General features: G+C 35.2%; 1 protein-coding gene across 4 annotated transcripts in view; it reads right to left on the reverse strand.

Annotated features, from left to right (window-relative positions):
• LOC150092678 (uncharacterized) overlaps window positions 1-20942 on the reverse strand; it is a 387183-nt gene that overhangs the window by 288570 nt on the left and 77671 nt on the right. For 3 of the 4 annotated variants that reach the window (XM_090414782.1, XM_090414781.1, XM_090414780.1), the window contains exons 3-4: window positions 7918-8179; window positions 3765-4085 (exon numbers count right to left, since the gene is read on the reverse strand). In XM_090414782.1, coding sequence (XP_090270908.1) covers window positions 3765-4085; window positions 7918-8179 — 583 coding nt within the window. The remainder of the gene's footprint in view (window positions 1-3764; window positions 4086-7917; window positions 8180-20942) is intronic. The other variant, XM_090414783.1, reaches the window with a different exon arrangement.

Consider the following 20942-nt stretch of genomic DNA (forward strand, 5'->3'; position numbering starts at 1 on the left):
TTTTCTCCAAATTTTCCCAAAATATTTTTGTATGTCTCACAATCATTTCCTACTCTGCTATTTAGATCCCCAACAAGGACCAACTTTTCCTTTTTCATTGTGTCAGTTGCTTTCTCTAAAGCTTCAAAAAATTCCTCCACTTCTACCTTAGTAGAACCTTCTGTGGGACCATAGGCACAAATAAGTCTCATTGTCCAGTTCCCCATTCTCATATTTGCCCACATTACCCTACTTGAGACTGACTGCCATTCAAGAAGATTAGCCTCGTATTTTGTGTTGAATACTATGGATACTCCTTCTTTTCCTTGATTGTCATTGCCTGAATATAACATTTTGTATTTATTGCTCAGAAAGATTTCACCAGTTTTGGCCTTTTTTGTTTCAGTCACCCCTATTATATCGATCTGGTACTTATCTAATTCCTCAGCTAGCTCCATTTCTTTGCCATTCAGGCTTCTTACGTTGATAGTATCGATCTTTAACTCTGGTGATGTTGAGTTGGGGATTGTTTTCAGATTTGTTCCAGTAGCTGACTTTTCGCTGTTCACCCTGGTTCCCTGGCAAAAACAACGGGGGCCGTCCCAGCCGGCATGAAATTTTGTCATGTTGTACCATCATTTTTTATCTTGGTTTAACCAATAAGAATACAATTTGGTCGGCTAAATCCCAAATTGCCAGCCCATCCTCGTTCGTTCAGTATCCAAGTAGATACCCAACAGGGTGCAACACAAGAAGGTGAAGATTGGACATTAGTTCAGAAGCCCTGGTCGGTTCTCTGCATTCCTTTAAATGCTATGTGGAGGTCTCCTCTCAGTTATACATCTTTGACCCTTAAGCACCCCAATGTTAATCTCAGCTCTTTATTTTATGCAGATGGTGTTATATTTCTAAATAAATCCAGTACAATCTACAAGATTCCCTGACTAAATTGAATAACTGTTAATAGAATTGGTATGAAGGTCAGCGATAACAAGACAAAGGCAATGAAAATAGGCAGAAACACTGAAAATATCAACTGCATTGTGAATGGAGAACCAGTAAAACATTTCAGCTACTTAGCCACAATTTTTAGTAAAAATGGTAAATTAAATATGGAAATACACAACAGAATCAACAAAGCTGGTATGGTGGAAAGTCAACTGAATAAATTTATATGGAAAAAGAGAGAAATTAATCAAAACACTAAATCAGCTGTACAAAGACAGTGTTCAAACCAATTTAACTTATGGATCTGAGAGCTGGGTTAGAAATAAAACACTTGACTAAAGACTAAAGACCACAAATATGAGAGTCCTGAGAAAGATTAAAGGCATGAACAGATGGCATCAATGGCAATATCATATTAAAAACGAGGATATTAGGAAAGAACTAGACACTGTCAGCATCCAGGAATACATTAGCAGAGCTAATCTCGGGTGGTATGGTCGCTTAAATAGAATGGGAAAGGAAAGATAAGCAAAACAAGTGTTCTCTGCCATGTTGGCAAGAAAAAGACCCAGAGGAAGACCAAGATATAGGTGGATTGATACGGTAAAAAGCGCCTTAGAAGATAGAAATATTAAGATCTTATAATGCTGGAGTCTTGACAGGTGACAGGTAAAATTATAGATAGGAAGTTAGTAATGATGTAAAGTTTTCACATAGCACTATGGTACTACGAATTTTTCTTCTATCTAAAAGATAGGGTAACTCAGCTTCATCAAAATACAAAATCGTACAGCTTTGATTTTTAATTTTTATGATTTCACATTAACCCTATGAAATGACCCTATACTAAGACAGAAAGACACAGTATCGCAAGAAATTAAAAAGCTGACATGGCATACAACATTTAAGTAATAAATGTTTAAAAAGGCAAAAATGTCATGCAGAGTTATTTGGAAAAAAAAAAATAAAGTAACTGTGAACAGTAAGCCCTTTTTACATGAACAAACAACGATAAAAGAGAACACAATCATGCTTACCAACTATGAGACACATACATAACATATCAAGTGCATACTACAGTTACAGGATGGAAAAATAAATAAAAATTCTTGATCACATTTCACCGAGTGTCAATTTTCTTTATGTTCATAAGAATAAAGTCTATATTACATGGCCATGATAAAGGTAATCAACACAATGCCAAGAAAACTATTCAAATCTAAGATCAAATAACAGTGTTGAACATACACACACACACACATATATATACAGGGTGTTCGGGATAAATTTGACAGTTTCGTAAGGAAAAAGAAAATCTTCTTTGTATCTATTAAATTTAATGAATTGACAAAAAAACATTACAGGCAGAGTTAATTACAATACTATCAACAAGATTTACTCAAAATAACCACCATTAGCATCGATCACAGCTTCAATTCTGCTTCGAACCTCGAACAAGCTGATGCTTCAGTCTCCCTGGGAAGGGCCGCAAAAACTGTTTTAATTTTATCCATTAACTGGGCTTTTGTATTACTGGAAGTGCGATTGGTGTCTTTTTCAACTGCGCCCCATACAAAATAATCCATGGGGTTAAGGTCTGGGGAGTTTGGAGGCCAAACATTTGGACTGGTGAAGTCGTAGAAATTTTCAGACAACCATTTTTGACTTTTCCCAGAGGTGTGGCAAGGGGCCGAATCCTGCTGCCATACATACGGCCTACCATTGGCTACCCTTGTTATCCAGGGCTTGACTACAGTTAGCAACTCCACGAACAAAGCCCGAATTCCAATGCCAGGGTTCTTCAACACCTGTTCCTGCAGATTTGCGAGGAATTCTGCTGTACGAACGCAATCAGATCGTCTGCTAGGGATCTTTCTTCTTGCTACATCCTCGTAGTCACCATTGCAAGTCTCTAGTTCATGCCTGATTGTTTTTACTGTATTCAGGGAGCATTGGGCAGCAGTCGTAATATCCTTATTTTGATGGCGGGCACGAATCATCATGATACAAGTTATTCTCTTCCATGATTCAGGTGGGTTCCAGCTATCCATCCTTTCTGACATCTTGTATATGAATGAAGAAGGGTCCAAACTTTTAAATGAAGAGAAGTGTGTGTTAATACATGTAACTTACGGAAAAATATAATTAATTATAAATATGTCAAATTTATCCCGAACACCCTGTATATATATATATATATATATATATATATATATATATATATATATATATATATATATATATATATATATATATATATATATATATACACACTGTAATTCTATTATCATAGCAAGGAAAGGTACATAAGTTTATGAAAGGCAATCTATATGTATCTTACATGCCAAGAGTTTGATAATGAAAAACTGAGATATGACTTAATTTATTAAAAGTTTATTTTTCACCTGGTTAGACTATAATAAATTTAGTTTAATCCTATATCCAAGTGTGAGCAAACAAACTTTGTGTCTGAAAATATCTTCAAGACTTGGGTAAGGTTATTTTTTAAGGATTTTTTGAGGTTATTTTTTAAGGATTTTTTGAGGACTCTGAAGAGACCTCAATAAAGGTCAAAACTAGTCTGGATAGTGGCTCTTCCCTTAATGCATAACATTATACATATCTGCAAGGAGGTGTGTTCCGCATTATGGGAGATACCTAGGATAGGAGTGATGGTATCTTGCTCCACCTTTGCTACGAGTGTACTACCTTACCCCAGTCCTGAAGATATTTTCAGGCACAAACTTTGTTTGCTCACACTTGGATAAAGGATTAAACTAAATTTATTATTTAATTTATTAAGTCATACATTGCATTATCATTAAACATTCTTATACCTGACCAAAGGTTCCTCTTCCAAGAAATTCGAGAACCTCATATTGGTTAGTGGTAGAGTACAACACTTCATGTTGCACAAGCTGATAATCTCCCTCACTATTGGAGGAATTTGCTTTTGTAGTTGTGGGCGCCGTGGTGATAGTTGTTGCTGTTGTCGTATAGGTATGAGTAACTGTAGTTGGATTAACAGAAGTATGGAGTTGATGTGAAGACTGATGGATGTCTGCCTTCTTTGACTGATTCTGATGCTGCGAATTAACCAGTGAATGGAAAACAGAAGCATGGTCCAGCTCATCAAACTTGCGTTTCAAGCCACACCGCTGTCGGAAAAAAAAAAAAATCATTTAAAATAAAAAGTAGTATAACACAGAAATATCTATTCTACCAGATTATTAAAATTAAAATGAAGTTTTTTTTAATACATTTTATTACAACATGAATAAATTCATGTCATTAATCAATACCAAATATTAATAATGAGCCCTCTCAAAACTCACCTCCTGACAAACCTTAGGCCCTAAACTCAGCTTTTCTTTCAACTCTCTCACCGACAATTTCACTTTGCTTCTTTTCAAGTATGCCAGCATAAAGTTTTTTTTTTTTTTTTTTTTTTTTTTTTTTTTTTTTTTTTTTATCATCATCATCTGAAAATTGACCTTCGGAATTATGCAGTGTAGCCACATCATTGAGCATTTCTGGTGAAACATTCCTCCTGTATATTTCTAAATACTTTCACTACACAGTTCTGTCACTTCTTGTTTCATTTAAGTATTTCAAAGTAATTACACTATACATCTAACTTATCTTTATCCTCATTTTTTTACACCACCTTTGTCATCGATTCATTTTATATTCCTTTTATTTTCTAAACTTTCCTCCCTCCCCCCCAGCAATAACTTTAGGACTACCTTCTTGATATTTATCTTCTAGTTACTTACCAGTCTTTCATTGAATTCTATTTAGTTATTTTTACACAAAGATTAGATATCTTGCATTTTTCTCTTTATTTTCACAAGGTATAATTTATTTGCTAGAAACTTTCAATGTTTTGTTTCTTTTTCTCCATGACTATTTCTTTAATTTCTTGATTTCTTCTTTGGATTTTCCATCCTTGCAGACAATTTCACCACATACCTCCCTGCTGAATCAAGTGATGTTTTCTTCAAAGCACTGCATGTCAATGGTTTGATTCTTATCAACTATATCAGTCAAGTGAAAACCAGTTCAGACTCGTTTTTTGCATATACCGAAACCCAAAATGCCTTAAAAGTATAAACTAATTCAATTCAGACCTAAAAAAAAGGCCAAATGAGGAAAACTGAGGAACTGCAGTTACTCTCCAGTTCCTCGCCCAAGATAGTGGGTGCAATTTCTGTCCATCTTTGCTTTCTATACCTCTACATCCTGATAGCTTTCAACAATACTGCCAAATGACAATGGTTAGTGGGTATCATTCTTCTACATACATGACCACAGAAAATCTCCTCAACTACTTCCACAATCTCTGGCCAGCAAGAGATCAAGAAAATATATTAGGCAACCTAATTAGTAAGAAATCTTCTTGTCCTGATACTATCTCTCTAATTGCTTTCAAAGCCTGTACCCTAGAGTTTTTATCCCTTTCTTTCATGTTCCATTTTCATCCATTTTCACTTTTATGAGAGAATGGAGTGGATTCAACTAATTCCTAAGCTCTGTTAGAAACATGACCATATCCAACATGCTCACACAAAGAGGAAACAAATCTGTTCCACCAAGTTATCTACTTATTATTTCTCTCTCTCCTCCAAAATAAAAGAAAAATCCATAAATAGCTGACTTGTGAAATATATGGACGCTTCCAGACTTAACAGCAATTGCCAATTAATTCTATATTCATCACAGTTGCTCCCATGGAAAATCAAGCTTATATGCCATCCACCTCTGGACAAAAGAATAGGAATGGGAGAAACCCAAGTTGCAACTGCTTATATTTCCACAGCATCTTGGTCTTGCACAATAGCTAAACAAATAGTTCCTTTCTGGTTGCTCAATGCAAGTGAGGGTTGATGAAATGCATTTCTGTTCTTTAACCCATTGTTTTCAATGGGTTAAAGAACAGAACAGAAACACTAGATCAATAATCTTCTACTAACCACAACAATTTACAGTTCAGGTGATGACAGTACTTTCCACTTCTCACTATTCCTGAAATCGTGTAATGTACAAATCAATAACATACCCAAAAAATAAAAAAAAATCCTTAAATGCAGATTGGCATATCACTAAAAGCTGGGTGGGAGGATGGATATGTTACCAATTTGAGTTCATCTAAATCCAGTCCTGTGTTATTTCACACAAAAAGGAACCTTCAACCAAAAAGTTTCAGTAGGTTTGGTGCTCTGCCCATAAACAACTATTTCAAGTCCCAAGAAATACACCACCCAAAAGTATTTGATCAATGAGGAAGTATCTAAAAAATTACTTAAAAAAGCTAATGCCAACAATGAGCATTTAGTGATTCACTCTACATCCTAACATAGAGCAGACACTGAATGCTAATATGGGCATAAGCATTGCTCATTGAGCTTTCATCCATATTTACACTTCTTTTCTGAAAAGAAATGAATGCAAATAGGTCACCATCCACCTACAGTCCAGCTTTGAAATGCAATCAAAACAACTACTCAATGCACTTCATTTATTCCTGCAGTAACAGGTGACCAGCATCAGTATTTCTCACAACTATCACCTAAAATCATTCAAGAGAAATGATTTCTGGTATGTTTTCATGATCTCTTTCCACTCATGGTATCAGCGTATAACAGATCACCTTCTGTAGGCAGGAATGTCATTAAACAAACATTATATACTCATACAGTTCATTTTGAGAATGATTAAATTTGCAAAGTAGTGAAAAATGAATAGAAAATTATAGTAAAACTGAGAATATGCTGGAATTTATAATGGATTTCACATAAATTAAAATTACTAAGAGATAAGAAGAAAGAACAGATAAGGGAAAAAAAACTGAAAACAGGGAAATGTCTCAGAACTACTGATCAAGTCAACATAAAAAAATCTCACTATAGCAAACTGTCAAAATAATGCAAAGGCCTGTTGAATGCAGAGAGAGTAAATAAGAGAACACTGATTTCTTTTAGACCCAGTAAAACAAAACTTGACATCACTTCAACTTAAAATCCATCTCCATTGTGTTAAATAATGTAATAGAAAAATTCAAATTATTTGCAAATTTTCAGGAAAACGCTTTATTACCTTTTTTTTTTTTACCACATTAATGTACAAAGAATAATGCATCAGTTTGGATATGCATTGAATCATAACTTTATGATAATCCATGTTGGATTATCATAAAGGAAATTGGGGAAAAAAATAGTAGCAGTGTAAATGATAATTTATACCTCTACCTCCTTCCAAATTAAATGATTAGTTATGTCTAAGTGAGAGTTACACGTCTTATATAACAGAGGCCATCAAAATGAGAAGAAAATATTTTGTGTGACCTTCCTAAGTAACCTTATTTCAAGGTATGTTAATATGAAATACAGTTCTATATCACTATCAATAATTTTGCATATTCCCCACTCCACAAACAAATGATGTTTGAGCTAAGTGAAAGACAAGTCAAAATGCATCAAAATATTTGGAAATTAGCAGTGACTAAAACCAATTAAGTTTAAAGAAGCTTAAACTATACAGGAAATTAAAGCAATTAATAAAAGTGGACAGAAAGAAGGAACAGTATTTTACCTTGGATAAGAAGGTTCATGGTGTTTGGTGACAAAATTGAGATACTGTGATGGGTTTACATTAATCTGGAAAAGGAAAAATGGAGAATAAGAAAAGATGGAAGAAGAATAAACAGAAGGAAGAAACCTCCTTGAATCCAAGGTAAGAAAAGTTTCCATCTTCCTCTAAGATGTTTAATCTAGTACTGGAGTTGCTACTCTGCCATTCCAGTTACTGATAAGCTCCAATGGCAAATGGTCTATGAATGGAAAACAGTCAATTTTAATGGAAGGTGATAAAAATATTTTCTTTCATTTTTAACTTTTCAACCAAAGAGAAATGCAGAAAATAAGATAAATTTATATAACAGATAAAATCTGGTTCTAAAGAAACAAAGATCAGCTGAAGGAAACACTTTACCTGGTAAATATCCTGCAGCTTAACAGTTGAAGCTTGAACAAAACCATGGGCCAACACTCCAGAAAGGGTACTGTTAGTATTACAAATCTGTACAATGTTTTTGTCTCCATAAGTATGATTTATTGATTCATTACTATACAGCAATATATTATTATTCTGCCCTTGAATATTAAGATGCCTTACTTTGTTAATGCTAGACTCATCCAAAAATCCACTTGTTGATGAAACATCACCGACTTGATTACAGTGATCATAATTGTTACTGTAAAAGGGAAAAATGATGAAATAGTTATAACATTTACTATAACTTACTAAATCACACATCATTCAGCTATTATGTTAATTACTCTTAAGAAATCATTACAACATAAAAAATAAATAAAAATTACAGACACTTGTAATAATAAACTCCTAAGGACTGGAAATAGTTTGTTTTAGTGACAGGATGTTTGATATAGTGAACATCTTAGCACTAGAACAAACTACCATATATTATCGCGTATAATGCAAACTAGATTTTTTGTTTGAAAACTAGCCCTAAAATGCCATGTCCACGTATAATGTGATCTGTTAATCTTGTTCCATAACATCAGAAATAATACAATAAGAATTAACGAAAGAAATATTTATTTTAAAACAAAATGTCAAAATACAAGACGAATTAACGAAAGAAATATTTATTTTAAAACAAAATGTCAAAATCCTTTAAATTCTTCATCTTTTGAGTCATCACACATTTCATTTATAAATTCATCTGTAGGGATTGCGTCATCAGCGTAGCAGTTGTCATCATCGTCTTCATGCTCTCCAATTTGTGTTGCGTCATATACGAAAACGTCATCCTCGCTTTCGTATATGAACTTCAGATCCATTCATTGGATTACTTATTCCACATTTAAGAAATGAGCGTTGAATCATTTCAGGTGGTATCGAATCCCATGCTTCTTTAACCCAGCTGGTGACTAGGGTGATCTCAGGCTTCTGAAACTTCTTACCCTTTGTCATCTTCATCAAACCAGATGACATCCATTCTCTCCATTTTTCACGTAAGTGATCTTCACATGGATTATTCAAGCTGACATCAAGCGGCTGCAAAATGGAAGTTAGACCACCTGGTATGACTGCTAGGTCTGTACGTAGCTCACGTGCTTTCTCTTTGCTTGCCTCTGTTAAATGCGCCAGGAACATATCCCAGACAAGCATGCTTTGTTCATGTAACAAGCTACCTGGACGTATGTTCCATACTTGATCCAGCCACAATTGTACACCTTCTTCATCCATCCAACCTTTCTGATTGGCATGAACAATTACACCTGGTGGAAATTTCATATGCTTCGGAATTTTCTTCCTTTTAAATATCACTGTTGGCTTAAATTTGGTTCCGTCTGCCATGCATGCTAGAACAACAGTAAAATGCGTTGTTTTTATGAAGACACGCTTTTCACCAACTGAGTTTACTGTTCGATTCCCGGGCATATCAAAGTACATGGGCGTCTCATCCATATTGCCAATTTGGGAAAGTTCATATCCGTGACACTTCAGTAATTTTATGATAAATTTATGGAAGGACTGCACTTTTTCTTCAAGCTGCTTTGGTAACTTCTGCGTAATTTTTGTTAGGTGTTGTAATGTTAAGGCTTTGCGTTCTATAAATCTGTTGCACCACCCAGGCGAAGCAAGTAAAGATGAAATACCTCGTGTGTCCTTGAATTTACCATTCTTGAGTTGTAGAGCTCGAAATGGAATTGCATTTCTTGTTACTATAATGCCATCTTGTCGTTGCATCAAAATCCATTCATTTAGCTCTTCTTCGAGTTCTGGAAAGGATGCTACATCTCCACGACGGGCACGTTTCGTTTTGGGGATTTTTTCAAGATTGTCTTTTTGCTTACGCCAAAGTCTAATATTACTCTCTGCTACACCAAATTCTCTCATAGCAACACTGTTATTATGTTCTTCTGCAAACTGCACGACACGCAATTTAAACCTTGCCTTAAAAGATGAACGTTTACGTTTCTGTTGGCTCATTTTCAGGCTAGGATTTGTTTAACGAATAATATTTAAAATGAACTGTGGTTAAACCGATATACCTAACTGTGCTCTATCATTCGGCAATGGAGAGCGCATTGTATCTGCGCATAATGCCAGTAATGTAAGTAGCTTTATGCGTAGATATGATGCGCACTCGGTCGTTGAATGCGAGTGGGTCAAGTAGATTTGGTTGCATAGGCATTAGGTAGTATATATTGTGTGTACAAGTCTAATAAGATGTTATATTTTTTAGGATCCGCATATAATGCGAATCCCTATCTTTAAGTAGTATTTTTTACCATAAATTTTTCGCATTATACGCGATAATATACGGTAAGATATTTGTATAGTGAATTCATGGAGAAAGGGGAAGGACTGATACCATAAAACAAAGGAACTAGCAAGAAAGAAAGAAAGAGGATGCCAGTGATAAACAACTAGCTTGCAATAATTAGCCTAAGGGAAGAGAGAGACCCAGCTGGTATAAACAAGTCAGCTTCTTACATGGAAAAAGAACTAAGGCTCATTTCTTTCATGGTTACACAGTGATCAGCATTCGTTCTACAAATTATGGAAACAACCGTGTGTTTTTTTTTCTGCCAAAGGTCAGGCCAGTAGTTTTAACAGTTGACCAAATTAATGCAACTTTAACATACTATGTAGATTATAATGTAGCTTGTTTCTTTGTATATGTATGTATACTCCAGATGCAGCGATTTTCAACTGGCATGCCATGAAAGGTTCACAGGTATGCTGCAAGATTTTGATATAAAGGAATAAAAATTGATGTAAAAGAAAATTTTTGTGCATTTTACCTACAAAGTAAATGAGAAGTCACAATGTTCATAGTGCATCAAATGGAACTGTAAAGAGTGAATAAAATTTATGATTATATTGGTATAATAAAGATTTATTATACCTGCTATTATAGAAATGCATCGTATGTTTACGGGCTCCTCCAGTTGTGCAAAAATTATAGCATGTGATGAGCTTACACTGTAGCGTCAGTACCGTATAAAGACGAGACAGGTTTAATCCGTGAACAACTAAAATCTGAGTATTTTTTTTGCTAACACAGCTGAATCGGTTTCAATTCTGTAAGATGATTTGTTGTGTTTCAACAGTACTGAATTTTAGTGAAAAATTGTGAGTGCTGCAGTTTTAAAACATTACAAGACCACTAATTTCAAGTGATACCCGTATTTTGTTTTAACTAGTAAGAGTTAATTCATTAATTTTTTTCTGACTTTGGTTGTTTTTTTTTTATAAGGATCCATTCAACATGGACAAGTTTCTAATTAAAAAGATGAAAATTAGATGACAGTGAAGTAGTAAGTGATATTAGTACATCTAAGACAATTGTTTTAGATGTACTAATTGTTTAAGATGTACGACAAATAACCTCCAGCACAATAGAGATTATCCTTTACCATGCTTTATTTCAAGTGAAGATAATCCACTACATCCCACGTGTGTTGTATGTGGCGAAAAACTGGCAAATCAAGTAGGATATATTTCTTAATACTTGAATGGTGTGATAAATTTTAGTAATTAGTTTTAGTGTGCCATAAGATAAAAAAGGTTGAAAACAGCTGTCTTAGTGATTATTTTAGTTTATATTAAACTGAAGTTTTACTTTAACAGGGGTGCTTAAGGGTCAACGCTGTACAACTGAGAGGAGACTTCCACATAGCGTTTAAAGGAATGTGGAGAACCAAACAGGGCTTCTGACCTAATGTCCAATCCTTACCTTCTCGTGGTACACTCTGTTAATCTACCTGAATACCAAACGAATGAGAATGGGCTGGCAATTTGCAATTTAGTTGAAAAAGTTGTATTCTTATTGGCTTAAACCAAAATATAAAATTATAGTACAACATGACAGACCCCTGGCTACAGGGTCGCCCGGTTAAACATTTGTTGGACTGACTTTCACATCCAACCTATCCTGGCACAAAATATGTCTACCTCTTCAGCACTAAAAACTTCTGCTGAACGCTTAACACTTCATAAATCCCAAAGCTAAAGTTTTCTGCACAACCTTAGAATACTCTCTCCTCTCACAAATAAGGTGGTGTACTAAAAATAAATATAAATAAAGTAAAAGCATTAATAGGTATAGAAATGAATGTATAAAAAAAAGTAAAAATAAAGTACAGAGTTTTAAAAGATGCACAAGTATAAAGAAATTCATAAATAACAGATAAAACTGACAGCATTAAAATCTTATTAAAAGTCTGTACATTCTGTACACAATAACTACATTCGATAAATAATATATACAATATGTATATGATCCATTCCCCCCCCCCCACCGCCTAGCCTATATATTCCCCACTCTTGGGTAAAGACCTCTCCCGTTGCAGAAGAGTTGGGTTGTTTACTTTTTCCATGGAGACTTACTGAATCTTGGGAGTGTGTTTATACACTTGCATGAATGAATGTATGAAGATGAGAGACAATTGCAAACATCCATGCCCATGGCAGAATTCAAACCTGCAGCCTTTTGGCTGGAGAGCAGATATGCTAATCACTTGCCCAACCAGGATGGCACATGATCTATACAGTGATAAATATCGATGTTTTGTAAAAATTTAACACTCGATGAATCGGATAAAATCTACCTGAGTGTACAAGGGTTCAGATGGATTATGAATAGGACTAAAATAACAAACTGCACTCACTGACAAAATAAGGGCAGTCGATTAAATTGTGAATGATGTCAAACCAGTACCACAGTGCTCACATATAGGCATGTCATCATCCCTATGGAGAGCTGAATAAACACTTCTTTTTACAGTATATAGATCAGACTCCCACAATTTGATTTCAGGCTTGATTTAATGGAGCTTGTTGTTGATCTTTATTCTATAATGACAACCACTGAGAGAGAAGTTTAATTGCATATAATCAGTTTAGCAGACAGGCAAATGGGGAATGCTTGAGAAACGAGCTGACCTAGCTGCAGTATCAGGCACCTCATTTTACTTAATGTATCTTGGGATCCAACAGAAGCATATATATAAATGTAGATAATCCATTGTCTCATTGACAATAGATATGAGAGAATCCCAAATGTTTCCACATCTCTAGACTTAAATGTGCTCTATAGCACACAGCTCAGAAGGAAAGTTGTAAAATTCTGGTGAGGTCTCAATAGATATCATTTTTGTGTGGAAGACATCAGAAGATTCCACTAGAGCCTCTGATTCTGAACAATTTATGTAAAAAGGCACAATTTTTTCTTTCTTTTTTATTCTGAAGATTAATCAAACGTTTCACTCCCCCCTATTGTCTACTAACAGTTCTTTCAAGCCTACAGAATGGATAATAAGATCAAATACATTACTATGGCAGCAGTGTATTTGTCATTTGTGCAATATTGTCTACTCTTCTAATATTTAGTGCCTCTAAGAGCTTTTTTTTTTTTTTTTTGAAAAACAAAGTCAGAGCAGTCTGGTAAGTGCTGTACTAAATTTCCTACTATAGGCAAAAAATAGCTGGCTACATGGGATAGTCTGGCAGGGATTTTAATTTGGTAGCACATAACAGACAATTGTTGGTGTTGAAGCAATAAGGGTGGTTCATTTGCTGCGATGTAGATATCAGGAATCATAATAAATTTAGTTTAATCCTTTATCCAAGTGTGAGCAAACAAAGTTTGCGCCTAAAAGTATCTTCAGGACTGGGGTAAGGTGGTACAACACCGGGCAACTCGTTGCAAAGGTGGAGCAAGTTAACATCCCTCCTATCTCAGTATCTCCCATAATGCAAAACACATCTCCTTGCAGATATGTACAATGTTATGCATTAAGGGAAGGGCCACTACCCAGACTAGTTTTGACCTTTATTGCAGTCTCTTCAGTTGGAGCCAGGCCCTAGTGGAGATACCAGGCAGAAGCATTAGCAAGGTCATCCCTACCTATAGGAGTTGCCAAATGGTGTGCCACCTTTTTATTAAATTACTCTAAATTTAGAGAAAGATGTTGAAAGTTTATTTTTCACTTGGTTAGACTATAATAAATTCTCGTTTATTATAGTATATTTATTACAGGCATCCTCGTTGAGCCTTTTGGAAGAGAGGTTTATTACTGTCTGGAGCGGTTGAATTTGTGGTTGTGGTTTGTCTTTAACCAGGTTACTGTATTTCTTGACGTGTTTGTTTTTTATTTTTTGAAATTCTCTCTGTGCGGAAGTTTCCGAAATTTCAGAGAGAATTGACCAAAGTTCAGGGTTAAGAACGGTGGAGAGCTCTGAATGTAGGGAGCCAATGGCAGCGTTCGTCACTGTGACGGCGGCACGAGTAGAGGCGATTTGCTTGCGTAGTAATGCTAGGATGATGTGTTCTCTATTTGGCCTCATGGCCCAGACACGTTAGACTCCTTCCTCTGTCATCTCAATAGCCTACATCCAAGAATCCAGTTCACTATGGAAAAGGAAAAGAACAATTGTTTACCCTTCCTAGACACCTTAGTCACGTGCCTGCCTAATGATACACTTGCCTTCACTGTATACAGAAAACCCACACACACAGGCAGATACATTCACAAACTCTCCCACCACCACCCCTCACAACAATATGGCATCATTAAAACCCTTACCAAGAGAGCCCACAATCTTTGTTCCAGTGGAACCGCCCTCACTACTGAGCTTAACCACATACACAGAACTTTCCTCTCCAATGGCTACAGCGAACACAGTATCAAAAAAATAATCAATTCCTCCCCCATTCCCCGTCCCTCTCGTCAACAAGATTTTAAAAATGCCATCACCATACCCTACATCCGAGGCACTTCGGAAAAAATAGCCAAGATACTAAAAAAGTATAACCTACACACAGCATATAAGCCCTACTGCAAACTTGCTACCCTTATCCGTTCTACGAAAGATCAGCTCCCTCCTCTCTCTCTGCCTGGAGTTTACAAAGTACCCTGTTCCTGTAAGCTTGCGTACTTTGGACAGACAGGCAGATCAGCATCCATCCGCCTGGAGGAACACAAGTCATACATCGTTAAACACAACTATGGCCATTCAGGCTTGGCTGACCATGTTTTGGACACCACCCACAGAGTATCATGGAAGAAAACCACCATGCTCCACCACAGCAAATTCAAGAAAGAGAGACTTTTCTTAGAAGCAGCAGCAGCTCTCAGAAACCAACCAAATCTTAACAAATACGGTTGCATTAAGCTTCCGAAGATTTGGGAAACACTCATCACCAGACGTCCCACCTTACATTCCAGGCCACCTACTACCGCCCTTAGAGGGCGCTCAACCTAGATAGGACTTTAGTGTCACCCACGTGGTTGAGCTTAGTATTGTAAGTTTTTTTGTGTGCATGTTACATTAATTGTTTTTGTAATCCTGTAGATGTCCTAGTAATAGGACGAAATATAGGAAGTATTAAATTCTATTTTGATTCTTTTTGAGTGTTGTAAAAAATCCATTAAACCTCCAACATAATGTCCTCACAGCACTTAAGCCTCTACACAAGGAATATCAATAGTTGGATAATTCTTACCGGTAATCTTCCTTGTTCATCTACTTATATACGAACATCCTTATAACTGTACACACATAAAAACAATTAACAGCACTCATTAAAACAAATCTTCTTAGTAATAACTTAATAAATTAATGGTTGCAATTCACATAGTTAAACGTTCTTGCTCAGATCAAAACGCTTGTACTACCTTTGACATCACTTGACCAATTCAGTATTCCACTAATAACTCTTGAACTAATGTAACACACAGTAATTCTTTAACTTGAAGTTTTTATGCACAGAAAATACAAACTATAGAAAATACAAACGAAACTGAGAAATGGGGAATCGCAACTAAAGTTGCCTATACTTCCGACATTTAATTAATCTTTTAGGCACTATATTTCTTAACACAGCTATTCGTTTAAATTCAACTTTACTGCTTCTACTTATTCTCTTACTCTGTGCTATGCTTCAAGTTTCTGTGCATCCTTGAAAAGTCGGCCTGGAATTAAATCTCAACAAAATTATCACTAGCCATCCAGGTGTTACTTTGCTATCTTCCATTGCTTTATTTGTTGTTCTGCAACTTACTAGCTAACCGCTCCTCGACAAGTAGACTTTAATTAGCTACTTGAGTGACTCGCCATTATCGGACTCTGATTCCCCGAATGCTTCTCCTCCGATTCCATCCGAATGAATTCTTTTACAGTGTTCTTAGCTTATATATCCCTTCTTTCCGCCAAAATTGTTCTCGTGCTCTCTTCAACTAAAATCCTTTCCAGCCCTTCAATACCGATCTACCATGCTCCGTTCTAAACTCGTGCAAGCTATCTTACATACGTCTCCATGACAACCCAAAACAAAATATAATAAAACTGAGGTATTGCATAACATTATACTTCTACATACAGAAAAAAAGAAAGAATATTTACACTTCAATTAATACACAGTTAAAATATTAAATACAAACTCTTATAATATTAACATAGCAATAAATAAAATAAACTTAATAATATTTTAATACAGTCTTTTCACTATTAATACATATCCTTGATTAAATAATTAAATATCAAATAAACTTAAAGGTAGTTATATGAATATTAATTTATAAACAAATGATTTACATTAAATAATAATTACAAGTTTATCTTATGTGATGGAAGATCATGTTGGATTCTGAAGCAAATAATAATTAGAAATACACTTTTATTAATACAGACCAGTATTTTACAAATAAACATTTATTAAAACCTACCAGTTTCGCCAGCAAACTGTCTGGCTTTTTCAAGGTATTACGGAGATATGAAAGTAAATGCAAATTAAAAGGAACATAAAAAACGTTGTAAACCAAACTAGTATCTATGGTTACACGTTTCGCGTGACAGAGATGGCTTATTGTTCTTATTCATTATCACGCATGCGCGTTTGTTGTAGACTTGCAATGTGATTACTGGCCAGCTGCAGTTCAGATTGACTGAGAGAGAGGATCAAGTTTTTCCACGAACTGTTGAGAATTATACCCTGATTTCTGTTGAGGTTTCTGCCGGTTATTAGTACTATTGTGGCTTCCTTAAAAACAATAATAATTAAGCAAATAATAATTATTCAAATCTCTATATATTCAGAATCCAACAATAGTCAATGGCTTGCAGCAGCTATCTTTCCACGACCCTTATGTCATATGAATGACAGATGGAAAGTCATCCATGTAGAGGGCATTACTTAATTGAAGGAGAAATTGCTAAGTTATCAAGTTAACCTTGATTGCAAAAAAAGTGAAACTTAAAACTGAACCTTTGTGGGACTCCCTCCTCTTAGGTATACAGTTTGGAGAGAATGGTTCCCATTTGGACTTGAAAGATTCAATTGGATAAAAAGTTCCTGATAAAAAAGAGGGAAGTTCCCTCTGACACCAAAATCATGTAGTTACTTTCAACATTCCAAATTGCCAAGAAGTGTCATATGCTTTTTCGATATCAAAGAAAATTAATACTAAGTGCTCATATTTTAGGAGGCATCTCTAATGGATACCACCAGTCAAACGTAATCAGATGAGTGATGTTTGCAGAAGTCAAATTGTGTTCTAGAAAAAGAGCTTCTTTGAAATCTTAAAAGATGAGAGTTAACCAATAGGTACAACAGTTGATCCAATGCAGATGGCAAAAGATGTTTGATCCTCTCATAATGGATGTTATCTTGTCCAACAGTAGGTGGGAATTTAAGCATAGCAGCTTTCGTGTTTTGTGAATGGCCCGTGAAAATGTTTTTCTGTTTTACATTCTTGGACAAGGAACTCCAGGAAATAAGAGGATGTTTTGAATGTTTATTTTTTTTTTTTTTTGGGGGGGGGGGGATCTCCAAGAGTGTCAGCAATTGAACATCCATTATATTCGAAGTGGATTGAATCGACAAGGATCAAAAGTGGGCAGGTGGTATATCTGCCCATCATTTTCCAGATTTTATCCCAGACATCTTTACTGTTGATTATTAGTATAAAAGATGTGTATTTTATTCAGGATTTCTTACTGCTCTGAAGAAGGATGCGTCTTGCTCAAGCATGTTTGCAAGCTATGAGACTGGTTTTGCGCATCTGCAGAAGGTTCCAAGGTTTATTATGAGCTTCCTTGGCTGGTGTGCAATCAGCATTCTGTGATGGTTTAGGTAAAAGTGGAAACCACCTAGATGTTTTTTTGACAGCACACGACTGTCAAAATATTAATTCTGCAAGGGAGGAAAATGTTTGCCAGCTCATTCAATTTTCCATCATGATATCCGTGATTGTAGAAAATGGTTGCCCATGCAAAAAAAAGGACATCAGGGAGGAAATGATCCCTGAATATGTCATCATCAATGTCCCACTTAAATAGTGAGAAGGGAGAGGATGTGCTAACAGTTAAGTCAACAGTAGTGAATGTTCAGGTAAGCATATTTAAGGCATTACTTCCTGTTTAAAACAGGGAGAAATTGTTATTGCCACACACATCTCTACAGTTAGTTTTGAGACTACTCCAAAGAGTTTTATGTTCATTTAAATCTAATTAAAAGTAAAGGAGACGGTAACTGCAATGTGATGTCATCAAGGTCATTCTGGGAGATTTCTGCACCAGCAGGTAAGTAGAGGCAGCATACTGTTATAAGCGATCTGACTAAGAGTGAGGTGGCAATTACTACTACGTTTGTATTAAGTGGATTCTCCTGAAAGGGGTACAAGAATGGCTACTCTAAGGTTCCCACAATGTTTTACTAAAATCTGGGACATTCTGAAATTTTTACTTAACCACGCTACCGGCCAGGAGGTATATATACGTCCAAGTTACCATGGATGTGAAGTGCATATTAAAATTGTAATACCAGTGATGTTACATTGAAATATATCATGGATACGAAGCATATGAGGATGCGTATTTGATCCATAATGTCTGGTAGTGGTTAAAAAAACCGGGACATTTTGTAAAAAAAACGAGACGTTAAAAATTAAGAAAACCAAAAATAAAACTATTATATATGTTACTTTATAAATTAAATACTGCTATAAACATACATTAACAATAAATCCACTTTAAAAAAGAATTATCACAAACATATTTAATTAGAAAAATATTTATCAGATTTATGGACCTGTTTAAGAATTTTTTTTTCCTTTTGATATTTGATCATAGAACTCAGCACAAGAGAAATTCTTCAAATATGTTTTTACAATGATTAAAGTTTTTATTGTCTCAATTTTAAGTCTGTTTTTTTTTTCATCTGTCCAGAGCGTATTTATTAATGAAAAAACACGTTCAACAGCTGCATTAGTTCCTGGCAGTGCTAAACAAAAACTAACTAGGCATTTAATGCTCTCAGAATTTATACCCTGCTTTGTAAAATGAGCAAACATTTCACACCATTTATCACTGACACTTTGATCCTTCTGTTCACTCCCTACTTCAAATTTGCTTTCGCAATATTTTTTCACACATACAAACTCATCAAATAAGTCCTCTTCATTCATGGTAAAACTTTGTGACACTGTCTACATGAATATGCATCTTTCTTGTATGTTCTTCCAAGTCACAGGATCCTTTCCCTTCAAATTAATCCAATCCATAGACTAAAGAGGTGTGAGAAATGGTGTACACCACTCCTGAATATATTCAATACAGGTGCAGCAGAAATCTACTGCATAGCTTTCAAGCTTTTCAACTGTTATGTATCCTTCCTTTTTCTAATTCTTGCAACTGTTTTCTCATAGTAATTGTAAGAAACTTTTCTGCCTTCCTACAATTTAACCTTTTCACCAGTTTGTTTCATCCTTCACTTCAATTACTGTTATATCTTGCTTTTCAATACATTTAATAGTATCATAAAAGGTTTTTAACTGGCTAGCAAGGAAATGCAGGAGTGTAATTTAAAGTGGATTTTCAAAGAAATTTTTGAGACTGATAGGACATTTGTCAATAGAAAGAAAATATGACTTCAATGAGGGGAACATGTCAATAACCCTCTGGATTGCAAGCAAAAGAGAGAGCCATCTTGTCTTGCTGCTACCCAAAACAGTTTTATACAAAACAGTGTTTGTGAATTCACAAAATGATTTAAGTTCAACTCGTACACAATATATGTGGAAATGTTGATAAATCTTGTTAATTATTAACTGAAGATCGATAGGTAAGATCTGAAGCAGCCTGCACAGCATTATGTATCACATGTGCAGGGCAACCATTTCCAATTAAATTGTTGACAGCGTTTTCTTGCATTTTGAAGTACAGATTATCCTTTCCCTTTCTCTTCTATCCACAAAAGTTTGTATTTGTATTATCTGCTAATATAGCAATAACTTTTTTCAGGAGATCTAACTTCTGTAACACTTCCAACGCATAAGAAAATAAAAAGTTCTGAAGTTTCACCACCTAAATTAACTAACTCCACACATTCACCTTCACACCTTCTTCTGGATGATAGTATCTAATGACTAGAGGCACTAATTTCATGTCAAAGTGGTTTGATAAATCGATTAGTACTGATATAAAACGAACTTCTTTTAGCTCTTCCTCAATCTGCTTTGTCGCTAATGGCGCAATAACATTGGTTGTTATTGTCTTGCACTTTGTTTGCGAATACTTGAATTTATTGTTGAAAATTTTTTTCACAATGGTTGTTGTGCAGTCCATGGAGTTTCAGCTGTGGTTGTGCACCGCTGTGTGATACACAAAGTTTGCTTCCTTTGCTGCCAGTGATAACTCTTTTTCCCTTTCACTCTTGGTTTCACAATTAAAAAATTACTTATACTGCAATTGGAAGCCTTACTTCGAGCAGCAGCTTTATGCTTTTTCGTTTTCATGTGGTTCACTACATCTGACCGACCACCATGCGAAATGCAAAATTTACAGTTACATAAAGTACATTCCACATTTTCATCTACACCTTTAATGAAAGGAAATTCTCTTCTAATATTATCATTAATACCACTTATGTTTCAGCATTATAGGGGTAGAAAATTATAAAAATTATAACACGCAAAGTA

The sequence above is a fragment of the Typopeltis vanoorti genome, chromosome 25 (assembly GCF_054136105.1).
Source record: "Typopeltis vanoorti isolate ZY-2024b chromosome 25, IOZ_Tvanoo_1.0, whole genome shotgun sequence".
Lineage (NCBI taxonomy): Eukaryota > Metazoa > Arthropoda > Arachnida > Uropygi > Thelyphonidae > Typopeltis > Typopeltis vanoorti.